Consider the following 12,990-nt stretch of genomic DNA (forward strand, 5'->3'; position numbering starts at 1 on the left):
ATTCTTTTCGTCAGTCTCGCTCCCGTAATCTTCCTAACTTGTCCACTTTTCGTGGCGCTCTCTTTCCTGCTCTTGACAGTCTGTTTTCTAAGAACCACCACCTTCCACGCCGTTACCAACTTGCTCTTTCTTCTCTTAAATCTAACACTAACATTGTCATACTATCTTCTGACAAAGGTAATTCGGTAGTTATCCTTGATCGCGAGGATTACCTCCGTAAAGCTGATGTCTTGCTCTCTGACTTACGTACCTACACTCCTCTCGTTTCCAACCCTCTTGATCGCATCAAGAGAATTTTTAACAAGAAACTAAGGACTCTGTCCAACCTCTGTCCTCCTGACTTTGATCTTGTTTAACGGTTTCGTGTCATCTGTCCCTCTCTTCCCTATTTCTATGGCCTTCCCAAAACTCACAAACCTGATATTCCTCTTCGTCCTATCACATCCTCTAGAGGTTCTGTCTCTTATTCTCTTGCTTCTTGGCTGGCCAAAGCTCTCACTCCCTTTCTTGGTACTTTTTCTCCTGCCCACCTCCGTCACTCTCAAGACTTCATTGAACGGGTTCGCTCTCTCCCGACCTGTAAGATGCTTAGTCTTGACGTTGAGTCCCTCTTCACCAATGTCCCTCTTGATGATGTTCTTGATTTTCTTAGAGAGAAGGCCCATGAAGAGTTTCTTCATCTCCCTGTACCTATTGATGTCTTTCTTGATCTTATCCGCCTCTGTGTGGACTCTAATTCCTTTTCCTTCCAAGGTAAATATTCTCAAACCTTCGGTGTGGCTATGGGCTCTCCTCTGTCTCCTGTCCTTGCTAATCTTTACATGGAATACTTCGAGACTGTTCTTCTTCCTACCAACGATGTGCGCCCTTCACTTTGGCTCTGCTATGTTGATGACGTCTTTGCTCTGAGGCCTCATGACTCTAGTCTCTTCCAACCATTTCTAGATGCTCTTAATAATCTTGCCCCTTCCATTAAGTTTAAAGCTGAATGGGAATCTAATTCCTTGCTTCCTTTCCTTGATGTCCATATCCACCACTCAGATACAGGTTTTTCCTTTTCCGTTTACCGCAAACCAATGCACAGTGTCATGTACACTCACTACTTTTCCTATCATGCTTCCCCTGTCAAGAAAAGTGTTCTTATCTCCATCTATCTCCATGCTCTCTGCATCTGTGATCCTCAGTTCTTTCCAGCAGAAATTTCCACTCTTCATAATTCGTTTTCCCGTCTTGACTATATTGCGACCCCTGAATGGGTCACAATTTTATATTGCTTATATTTGCGATAATAGCTAAATCGTAAATATATTGCTTTATATTATTATTTGACTTAGTTATATTGTTAGGTAGGATGTAACATTCATATATTATGTGCTCATAGTTCAAGTCTTGATTGTCTAACTACTGAAATTATTGCCCCGCTCGTTGTTCGTTTCCCTGCCGGCTTCTCGGTGTTGCTGGGCAGCAGCAGCAGCACGGAGTCACGTGATCAAAGGGGGGAGGATGTTCACACCTCGCCTGGAGTAGTCTACCTGGGCTGGCTGACTCTCTGGTCAGTTGGACGTTCTCCTGGCAAGATGCCCCACACTCCTCTCTCTTGTGGGCCCTTGTTGGAAGATCGTCTCTGTCGTTTTCTTGTTGGTTCTGTGGAACTTTGTTCACAGAACATAGCCTAGATTTAGTGATTTTCGATGTTGTACTGAGGTTGTGTGTCACATAGACACTCTAAGAAACTCAGGTCCTGAGCTGTAGCTTCTGACCTAATTTGTACTGGTATCTGTGTACCGTCACAGTCGGGGATTTTCTTATGCTGAACTTAGATTCAGTAGTATGGGAGTTGTGTGACTTTTGTGGAGGATCTGCTGATGGTCCCTACTTAGTGTCGTTATATTATCTCCTTGTTCCTGATTCTGTGTCACTGTTGCTTGTTATATTACTGTTTGGCTTATCAGTCGTTTTATTGTTCAAGCAAGCTGTTCTGATTGCCAGGTTGGTCAAGAAGTTAGTTGATGTAAGGACTTTGTCACTGGTTTAAGTCTAGTCGAGTCGTGAGACATAGCGAACTACTTAGAGCACTTACACACATACACACACACACAAACGTACTTGTATATATTTGTATTGTTATTATATGTTAATATACCAGACAGTACTTAAAAGACATATAGATGTGATATGTGCCTTCAGCACAATACTACTGAACACGAGAGAAGTAATTATTTTGATTATGTTCATTACATTAATTTAATTTGATAATATACGCCTTGACAATTTTATTATTAATAAGCTTATTAAATTTTAATTTCTTTAGTTAGTAGCCTACCAGTTGTAATCCTGAAGCACTATTGATTCTTATTGAATTCTAATGGATAATTGGACCAGGATACTGACTAATTGTTACGAAAACCCAGTAACAGGCTGGATGCTAGAAGGGCAGTCCTTTCTAGTATTCACTGGAGATCTCTATGCTTATTAGAAATCGCGTTTTTTGTAACAGCTACCCTTCCCATTTCATAGACTCTGCCTTCTCACGTGTTAAACGTAATTTCTTCTCTTCCCAACTCTCTACTCTTAGGAACTCTTCTGTCCTCTGCCTTCTCTACATTTCCGGTCTTTCTAATCTCAACAATTCTCTCCGTCCCTTAGACATCAAACTTACTTTCCGCCAGACTAACACTCTTCGCACTAATCTCGTTCATACCTCTCCTCCCTCTACAGATGTTCCTGATGTCTACTCTATTTCTTGCTCCTCCTGTCCTCTTCAATACTTTGGAGAAACTGGCCGATCTCTTTCTGACAGACTTAGGGAGCACAAAAATAGTGTTAGGCTTGCCGACACTAACAATGCTCTTTTCTGTCACGTCAGAGATCATAGCCATCCTATTGACGAGTCTTCTGCTAAAACTGTCTTCCCTACTTCCAACTTTAACAGTCGCCGTCTAGTTGAATCCTCTCTAATACACAACTTTCCTTGTATGAATCTTAGTCCTGGCTTCGTCTCTGTAGATGCCTTCCTCTCCCACTACATTGTAAAATGCTCCAAACTTCAGAACACCCGTGACTTAACCTGATTCCTCCTTTTTCTTCTCCCTTTTTCTCTTTCCTCTTTCCTTTTTTCTCTTCTGGGTTGTTTTTCTTCTGTCTTGTGTTTCTGTTCCTTCATTATTTATTTCATTATTTCTCCTCCCCCCTCCTCTGTGTTCTTGCTCTCCCTCTGTGGGCACCTAGCTCCCTTGCAGTGCTCCCCTTTCTTTGTATTTGACTGGCTCTTCCTCCTTACTTCCCCATTACTTCTTCCTTTCATCTCCGCCACTACTACTACCACTACCACCACCACCATTACTACTACTACTACTACCACTACCTCTTCCTGCCTATATATACCCGTCCTGCTCTACGTCTCGTTTTCAGGAAAATTCTTTGAAAAACTCATCAACCATCGCCTTCGCAGATACCTGGAACACAACTCTCTACTTTCTGTTGGCCAGTTTGGCTTCAGAACACACAGATCCACACAGGATGCCATTAACATCATTCTCAACTACATCCACATAAACACAAAACAAAGAAACAGGACAGCTCTGGTTGCAAAAGACGTTGAAAAAGCTTTTGACACTGTCTGGCACGAAGGGCTCAAGTACAAACTCTGCACTAACTTTAACCTGCCTCTCACTACTCGTAAACTCCTCTGCAACTTCCTAGACAGCCGTACCATGAGAATCAAATTCCAAGGCTGTTACTCTGACTACTCCACACTAAAGGCTGAAGTACCCCAGGGATCTGTCCTCTCCCCTACCCTCTACATTTTATACACTAACGACATTCCAACACCTGTATACCAGAACTCCATCCCACTAGCCTATGCAGACGACATTACACAACTTATCACTCATGCCAATATAGATTCACTCACACACAAATCACGAAATGAGGTCGACAGGATAGCCATCTGGGAACAAAAATTGAGGATCAAAACCAATGCAGCTAAATCCAGCATCACATATTTTAACTACAGGAAACGTGATCCTCCATTTCCTGTCGAGCTCAGAACAGCTGACACCCGCACTTACATCCCCATCACACAATCTGTCACTGTTCTTGGCGTTAATCTTGACTACCTTCTACGCTTACACGGACACATTCACTCAAGGCATGCAATAGCTAGTAAGGCCCTTGCGGGCCTCTACAAGCTGAAACATGCCTCTCAACGCACCAGACTACACCACTACAAATCCCTAATACGTCCTCTTATAACTTACTCTCCTCTAGCCCTCTCTCTTGCAGCAAAAACAAACTTACTTAAACTGCAGTGTGTCCAGAACAAGGCGCTGCGCTGGGTGCTTGATGTCAGATGGGAGGACTTCGCCACAAGCGAGTCTCTCCATGCCCAATTAGACATCCCTGCGCTGAATCTGTACTGGAAGACGCTCAGTGACAGGCAGATAGACAAACTTGAGACACGACATGACTACTGGGCCTCTCTCCTTGACGAAGACATTCGCAGACCCACAAACCAACACAACCTTTTCTACTCCTTGCATGATCCTGCTCCTAACCCTATTTACAAATAACCTTGGATTCTCTGACAGGTACCTTGAGCTGTTCATTCTCTGACCCACGTTCGCCTTAGCTTTTGGGTTAAGAAATGGCTCAGTTCTACACTCCTCTCTAGCGCTAAACGTCGCATGTCCCTTCCTCCCCGCTCACCCCACCGGAGTCCCAACAGAAGAGCCTGAATTTCTCTTCTCAATATCTGTCCCACGATCGCCTTCGCTGCTGGGTTAAGCCCTGGCTCTATTTCTACGACTAAGAACACTCCTCTCCAGCACTATTCTTCGTCTGTCCCGTCTTCCCCACTCATCCCATTTGGGATCTTACCTGAACATTCGTTCGTTCGTGCGTCTCGTTAGTGTGACTCTGTAAATGGTCCAAATCGGACCGAAACGTCGTCGTAAGCTCCTCTCTTCTATGTGCTGGTTATTTGTGTATTTATTGTATAAGTTAGCACATACAGTTACTGTATAGGTTAGCACATACACTTACTGTACAGGTTAGCACATACACTTACTGTATAGGTTAGCACATACATCTACTGTATAGGTTAGCACATACATTTATTGTATAGGTTAGCACATACATCTACTGTATAGGTTAGCACATACATCTACTGTATAGGTTAGCGCATACATTTATTGTATAGGTTAGCACATACATCTACTGTATAGGTTAGCACATACATCTACTGTATAGGTTAGCACATACACTTACCGTATAAGCCACACTAGGCAGCAGATACACATACACCTACACTTACCGTATAGGTTACAATGGGTAGCACTTACACTTACCATATAGGTCACAACTGGTACCACTACACTTACTGTATATGTCACAGTGGATAATACATACCACCTACGTAGGTTACAGTGGGTAGCACATACACTTACCGTGTAAGTCATGGTGGGTACTGGGGGCTGGCTCCTGCCTCCCATCTTCTCACCAGGGGAAATATTTTCTTTACTCCCATCTAGCGCTTCTGCAATGACAAGATAACAAGAATAAGTTATCTTAAATCTTCTACAATGACAAGATAATATGAATCAGTTATCTTAAAGCTTCTACAATGATAAGACAACATGAATCAGTTATCTTAAAGCTTCTACAAAGATAAGACAACATGAATCAGTTATCTTAAAGCTTCTACAAAGATAAGACAACATGAATCAGTTATCTTAAAGCTTCTACAAAGATAAGACCAAAGATAAGATAACATGAATCAGTTATCTTAAAGCTTCTACAAAGATAAGACAACATGAATCAGTTATCTTAATGCTTCTACAAAGATAAGATAACATGAATCAGTTATCTTAATGCTTCTACAAAGATAAGATAACATGAATCAGTTATCTTAATGCTTCTACAAAGATAAGACAACATGAATCAGTTATCTTAAAGCTTCTACAAAGATAAGACAACATGAATCAGTTATCTTAATGCTTCTACAAAGATAAGATAACATGAATCAGTTATCTTAAAGCTTCTACAAAGATAAGACAACATGAATCAGTTATCTTCACATACAGTTTTCACGGTTTTTATATCCCATTTAGAGAACATTTTACTGACCATATAGAAGAAGATACAATAAACCTGTGTACATTATATATGTAATAGACTGTACATAATGTATAACACATACGCATCACTTGGGTGTCTTTATTACCCATAACTTCCGCCTGCGCAACAGCCTGAGCAACAGCCTGCGCAACAGCCTGCGCAACAGGCTGCACAACAGGCTGCGCAACAGGCTGCGCAACAGCCTGCGCAACAGCCTGCGCAACAGCCTGCGCAACAGCCTGCGCAACAGACTGCGCAACAGGCTGCACAACAGGCTGCGCAACAGCCTGCGCAACTGCCTGCGCAACTGCCTGCGCAACAGCCTGCGCAACAGCCTGCGCAACTGCCTGCGCAACAGGCTGCGCAACAGGCTGCGCAACAGCCTGCGCAACAGGCTGCGCAACAGGCTGCGCAACAGGCTGCGCAACAGGCTCCCTAAGTCGAATACAGTAGGACTCCCGTATCCGTGGGTACGGTATTTGCTATTTCAGTTATCCACTGTATACCGTAGCCCGAAAATAACCATTAATTTTGCTTAATAATAACTGGAAGTACAACATCTCCAGAGTCTAAGCCGTCATGTGTTTCCCAGCAGTGCAGAGATAATTATCCACTTGTGCGTAATTTATCAAATAAACTTCATAACATGTAAACGGATTTATGTATCGTTATTAAGTTTCGTATCCGCGGCAAACGCGCCCCCCGCGGGTACGACTGTACTTATGTAAAGGTAGGGTTCGCTTTGATACTCTGGTGTGCAGTGTTCGTGTATCCGCGGCAGTGTGGCACCGGGACCCTGCACCGGGACGCGTCCCCCGGGACTCTTGGGTACGGGGGCACCGGGACTACTCTGTACTGCTACAGCGGGACTCTCGGTTTCCTGGTGTACTAAAGTGTAGACCGGGAAAAACCTGGTTGGCACCGGGAACAAGCTTTGATCCACCGGGACTCCTGGTGTGGCACCGGGACTCCTGGTGTGGCACCGGGACTCTTGGTGTGGCACCGGGACTCTTGGTGTGGCACCGGGACTCCTGGTGTGGCACCGGGACTCCTGGTGTGGCACCGGGACTCCTGGTGTGGCACCGGGACTCCTGGTGTGGCACCGGGACTCTCGGTGTGGCACCGGGACTCCTGGTGTGGCACCGGGACTCCTAGTGTGGCACCGGGACTCTCGGTGTGGCACCGGGACTCTCGGTGTGGCACCGGGTTTGGTTAAATATTCATACTGACTTTTGTGGAAGCGCAGGGTTATCCAAGGTTAAGCAATAATTACAATATTTCTTGTTAGGTAGGACACCTGGAGTTTACCTGGAGAGGGTTTCGGGGGTCAACGCCCCCGCGGCCCGGTCTGAGACCAGACCTCATGGTGGACCAGGGTCTGATCAACCAGGCTGTTACTGCTGGCCGCACGCAAGCTGACGTACGAACCACAGCCCAGTTGGTCAGGTACTGACTTTAGGTGCTTGTCCAGTGCCTTCTTGAAGACAGTCAGGGGTCTATTGGTAATCCCCTTATGTATGCTGGGAGGCAATTGAACAGTCTTGGGCCCCGGACATTTATTGTGTTATCTCTCAGTGTACTCGTGGCGCCCCTGCTTTTCATCGGGGGAATGTTGCATCTCCTGCCGAGTCTTTTGCTTTCATATGGAGTGATTTTCGTGTGCAAGTTTGGTAGCAATTCCTCCAGGACCTTCCGAGTGTATATTATCATGTGTCTCTCTCGCCTGCGTTCCAGGGAATACAGATCAAGGACCTTCAACCGTTACCAGTAGTTTAGGTGACTTATGGTACTTATGTGTGCCGTGAAAGTTCTTTGTACACTCTCCAGGTCTGCAATGTCTCCAGCCTTGAAGAGGGAAGTTAGTGTGCATCAGTATTTCAGCCTAGAGAGCACAAGCGATTTGAAGAGAATCATCATGGGCTTGGCGTCCCTAGTTTTGAAGGTTCTCATTATCCATCCTATCATTTTCCTAGCGGATAAAGTAGATACATTGTTGTGGTCTTTGAAGACGAGATTCTCTGACATTATCACTCCCAGGTCCTTCACATTACTTTTCCGCTCTATTGTATGGTTAGAATTTGTGGTATACCCTGACACATTTTTAATTTCTTCAGGTTTCCCATATATAAGTAGTTGAAATTTCTCCTCGTTGAACTTCATATTGTTTTGAGTGACCCATTCGAAGATCTGGTTGTTGTCCGCTTGGAGTCTCGTGGTGTCTTCGATGGAGGTCACTGTCATGGTGATCCAGGTGTCACCCGCAAAGGAAGACACGGAGCTATGACTTACATCTCTGTCTATGTCAGAAATGAGGATGAGGAATAGAATGGGAGCGAGTGCTGTGCCTTGTGGCTGCCTGGGACTTTACTCTGTTTACTGTTACTCTTTGTGTTCTGTTTGTCAGGAAGTTATAGATCCATCTACCAACTTTTCCCGTTATTCCTTTATCACCCATTTTGTGTGCTATTACACCATGGTCACACTTGTCGAAAGCTTTTACAAAGTCTGTGTATACTACATCTGTATTTTGTTTATCCTCTACAGCATCCAGGACCTTGTCATAGTGGTCCAGTAGCTGGGACAGGCAGGAGCAATCTGCTCTAAACCCTTATTGCCCTGGGTTGTGTAACTGATGGGTATCTAGGTGGTTGGCGATCTTGCTTCTTAGAACCCTCTCAAAGATTTTTGTGATATGGGATGTTAGTGCTATCGGTCTGTAGTTCTTTGCAATTGCTTTACTGCCACCTTTGTGGAGTGGGGCTATGTCTGTTGTTTTAAGTGAGTGTGGGATGACTCCTGTGTCCATGCTCCCTCTCCATAAAATGCTGAAGGCACGCGATAGGGGCTTCTTGCAGTTCTTGATGAACACGGAATTCCACGGCACGAGTGCAATTAATGTGGCATTATATTGTGGCAACGTTTCGCTCTCCAGGAGCTCTGTCAGGCCGTAACGATGTGACAAAGCTCCTGGAGAGCAAAACGTTGCCACAATAAAATGTCACAATAGTTGCACTTGTTTCCTTTTATCTAACATATTGTCGATAATTCTATCAACATTATTACAATAATTTAACTTAACTGAAGATGGAGACTGTTAAAGCAGAAACATAAAAAATAATTGAAACCATGTTTCTCTCTGAGAGATCTTCAAGAGTAGGCCATATCCTTAGTCACTAGTGGCACTCAAGAGCCAGGGTTCCCTCCACTCAGTGCCAGTGGCACAATGGGCGAAGTGGTGGCCCGGGTGACACACGGGGTCCACGTAGCTCTAGGCAACAGGGCCACATGACAGCCCTAAATGACAGGGTTAGTTATATGGATCACGTGAGTGAGTTAGGCAAGAGCGCCAGGTAGGAGGACCAGGTAACTGAGTCAGGTAAGAAAGCCAGGTAACTGAACCAGGTAAGAAGGCCAAGTAACTGCTATGCAAGAAGGCCAGGTAACAGCCATGTAAGAGTCAGATAACAGCCATGTAAGAAGGCTAGGTACCAGCCATGTAAGAGTCAGATAACAGCCATGTAAGAAGGCTAGGTAACAGCCATGTAAGAGTCAGATAACAGCCATGTAAGAAGGCTAGGTAACAGCCAGGTAAGAAGATCAAGTAACAGCCATGTAAGAAGGCCAGGTAACAGCCATGTAAGAAGGCCAGGTAACAGCCAGGTAAAAAGGCCAAGTAACAGCCAGGTAAGAAGGCCACGTAACAGCCATGTAAGCGAGTCAGGTAACTGAGTTAAGAGGGCCAGATGACAGGGCCAGATAAGACAGCTAGGTTTCAAAAGGGGCCAAATGAGAGAGCCAGCTGGCAGAGCCAGGTGCCAGCTTACAATCTCGCCCATCAGGGACCCATCAGGAATACTTCAGCAGCACAATGTCTCCATCAGAAGCCAATCTCAAGCCACTCAGAGAGCAATCACCAATCTGTTAACACTCAAATCTCTGCCTGTCTGCCCTGTAAATATTAAATATCCACAATTATTGAGACTCAGGGATTATTATTATTATTATTATTATTATTATTATTATTATTATTATTATTATTTTTTGTTATATTATTGATATATTATTATATATTATTACTATGTATTATTGCTATTACTATTACTAATTATATAATAATAATAATAATAATAATAATAATAATAATAATAATAATTATTATTATTATTATTAGTGCTATATTATTATATATTATAATTATTATTATTAATTATATATTATAATTATTATTGTTATATTATTATATATTATTATTATTATTATTATTATTATTATTATTATTATTATTGCAGGGGTCACACGTGGTTTTATCCAAGAGTAAAGTAGCTCTATATCTTTGGATCCAGAGCCCTCTTAGAGCACCAAGGTACCCTCAACCCCAATCCTTGAGGGGTTTGATCCTTGGGGGAGGAAGCTGTCAGCCAGCTGCGCTGACAACTGGCTGGCTGCCTTAAAGACGAGTGTCACACCAACCTATCAACAGTGCCACACCAACCCACCAACACTGCCACACCAACCCACCAACAGTGCCACACCAACCCACCAACACTGCCACACCAACCCATCAACACTGCCACACCAACCCATCAACAGTGCCACACCAACCCACCAACACTGCAACACCAACCCACCAACACTGCCACACCAACCCACCAACACTGCCACACCAACCCATCAACACTGCCACACCAACCCACCAACACTGCCACGCCAACCCACCAACACTGCCACACCAACCCATCAACAGTGCCACACCAATCCACCAACACTGCCACACCAACCTACCAACACTGCCACACCAACCCACCAACACTGCCACACCAACCTACCAACACTGCCACACCAACCCACCAACACTGCCACGCCAACCTACCAACACTGCCATACCAACCTACCAACACTGCCACACCAACCCACCAACACTGCCACACCAACCTACCAACACTGCCACACCAACCCACCAACACTGCCACACCAACCTACCAACACTGCCACACCAACCCACCAACACTGCCACGCCAACCTACCAACACTGCCACACCAACCCACCAACACTGCCACGCCAACCCACCAACACTGCCACGCCAACCCACCAACACTGCCACACCAACCCATCAACAGTGCCACACCAACCCACCAACACTGCCACACCAACCTACCAACACTGCCACACCAACCCACCAACACTGCCACACCAACCCATCAACAGTGCCACACCAACCCACCAACACTGCCACACCAACCTACCAACACTGCCACACCAACCCACCAACACTGCCACGCCAACCTACCAACACTGCCACACCAACCCACCAACACTGCCACGCCAACCTACCAACACTGCCACACCAACCTACCAACACTGCCACACCAACCTACCAACACTGCCACACCAACCCACCAACACTGCCACACCAACCTACCAACACTGCCACATCAACCCACCAACACTGACACGCCAACCTACCAACACTGCCACACCAACCCACCAACACTGCCACACCAACCTACCAACACTGCCACACCAACCCACTAACACTGCCACACCAACCTACCAACACTGCCACATCAACCCACCAACACTGCCACGCCAACCTACCAACACTGCCACACCAACCCACCAACACTGCCACGCCAACCTACCAACACTGCCACACCAACCCACCAACACTGCCACGCCAACCTACCAACACTGCCACACCAACCCACCAACACTGCCATCTTGACCCCCCCACCCCCAGTGGTTACACTGCAACGCTGAGAGAAATGTTGCACCACAAGGGACGTTCTACCATCAATGTTGCGTCATACGGGACGTTCTACCACCAACGTTGCATCATACAGGACGTTCTACCACCAACGTTGCATCATACAGGACGTTCTACCACCAATGTTGCATCATACAGGACGTTCTACCACCAATGTTGCATCATACAGGACGTTCTACCACCAACGTTGCATCATACAGGACGTTCTACCACCAACGTTGCATCATACAGGACGTTCTACCACCAACGTTGCATCATACAGGACTTTCTACCACCAACGTTGCATCATACAGGACATTCTACCACCAACGTTGCATCATACAGGACGTTCTACCACCAACGTTGCATCATACGGGACGTTCTACCACCAACGTTGCATCATACGGGACTTTCTACCACCAATGTTGCATCATACGGGACGTTCTACCACCAATGTTGCATCATACGGGACGTTCTACCACCAACGTTGCATCATACGGGACGTTCTACCACCAATGTTGCATCATACGGGACGTTCTACCACCAATGTTGCATCATACGGGACTTTCTACCACCAACGTTGCATCATACGGGACGTTCTACCACCAACGTTGCATCATACGGGACTTTCTACCACCAACGTTGCATCATACGGGACGTTCTACCACCAATGTTGCATCATACGGGACGTTCTACCACCAACGTTGCATCATACGGGACGTTCTACCACCAATGTTGCATCATACGGGACTTTCTACCACCAACGTTGCATCATACGGGACGTTCTACCACCAATGTTGCATCATACGGGACTTTCTACCACCAACGTTGCATCATACGGGACGTTCTACCACCAACGTTGCATCATACGGGACTTTCTACCACCAACGTTGCATCATACAGGACGTTCTACCACCAACGTTGCATCATACGGGACGTTCTACCACCACTGATTCTAATGCCAAACTAAATGCTGAATGTTCATCGGTATATACTGAGTGTTCACACTAAATACTGAATATGGAGAAATTTTCTCCAACCCCCGAGGGGGGATGACCCCGCTCAAAGGGGGGCTATGACCCCTCTCTCTACTTTCCCCACACTGGAGAGTAGGAGATGGTTATGATCT

General features: G+C 45.5%; 1 protein-coding gene across 5 annotated transcripts in view; it reads right to left on the reverse strand.

Moving 5' to 3' along the window:
• LOC128703002 (uncharacterized) overlaps window positions 1-12,990 on the reverse strand; it is an 805,350-nt gene that overhangs the window by 221,741 nt on the left and 570,619 nt on the right. For all 5 annotated transcript variants that reach the window (XM_053797525.2, XM_053797523.2, XM_053797522.2 and 2 more), the window contains exon 5: window positions 5,448-5,536. In XM_053797525.2, coding sequence (XP_053653500.2) covers window positions 5,448-5,536 — 89 coding nt within the window. The remainder of the gene's footprint in view (window positions 1-5,447; window positions 5,537-12,990) is intronic.

This window comes from Cherax quadricarinatus, chromosome 86 (assembly GCF_038502225.1).
Source record: "Cherax quadricarinatus isolate ZL_2023a chromosome 86, ASM3850222v1, whole genome shotgun sequence".
NCBI lineage: Eukaryota > Metazoa > Arthropoda > Malacostraca > Decapoda > Parastacidae > Cherax > Cherax quadricarinatus.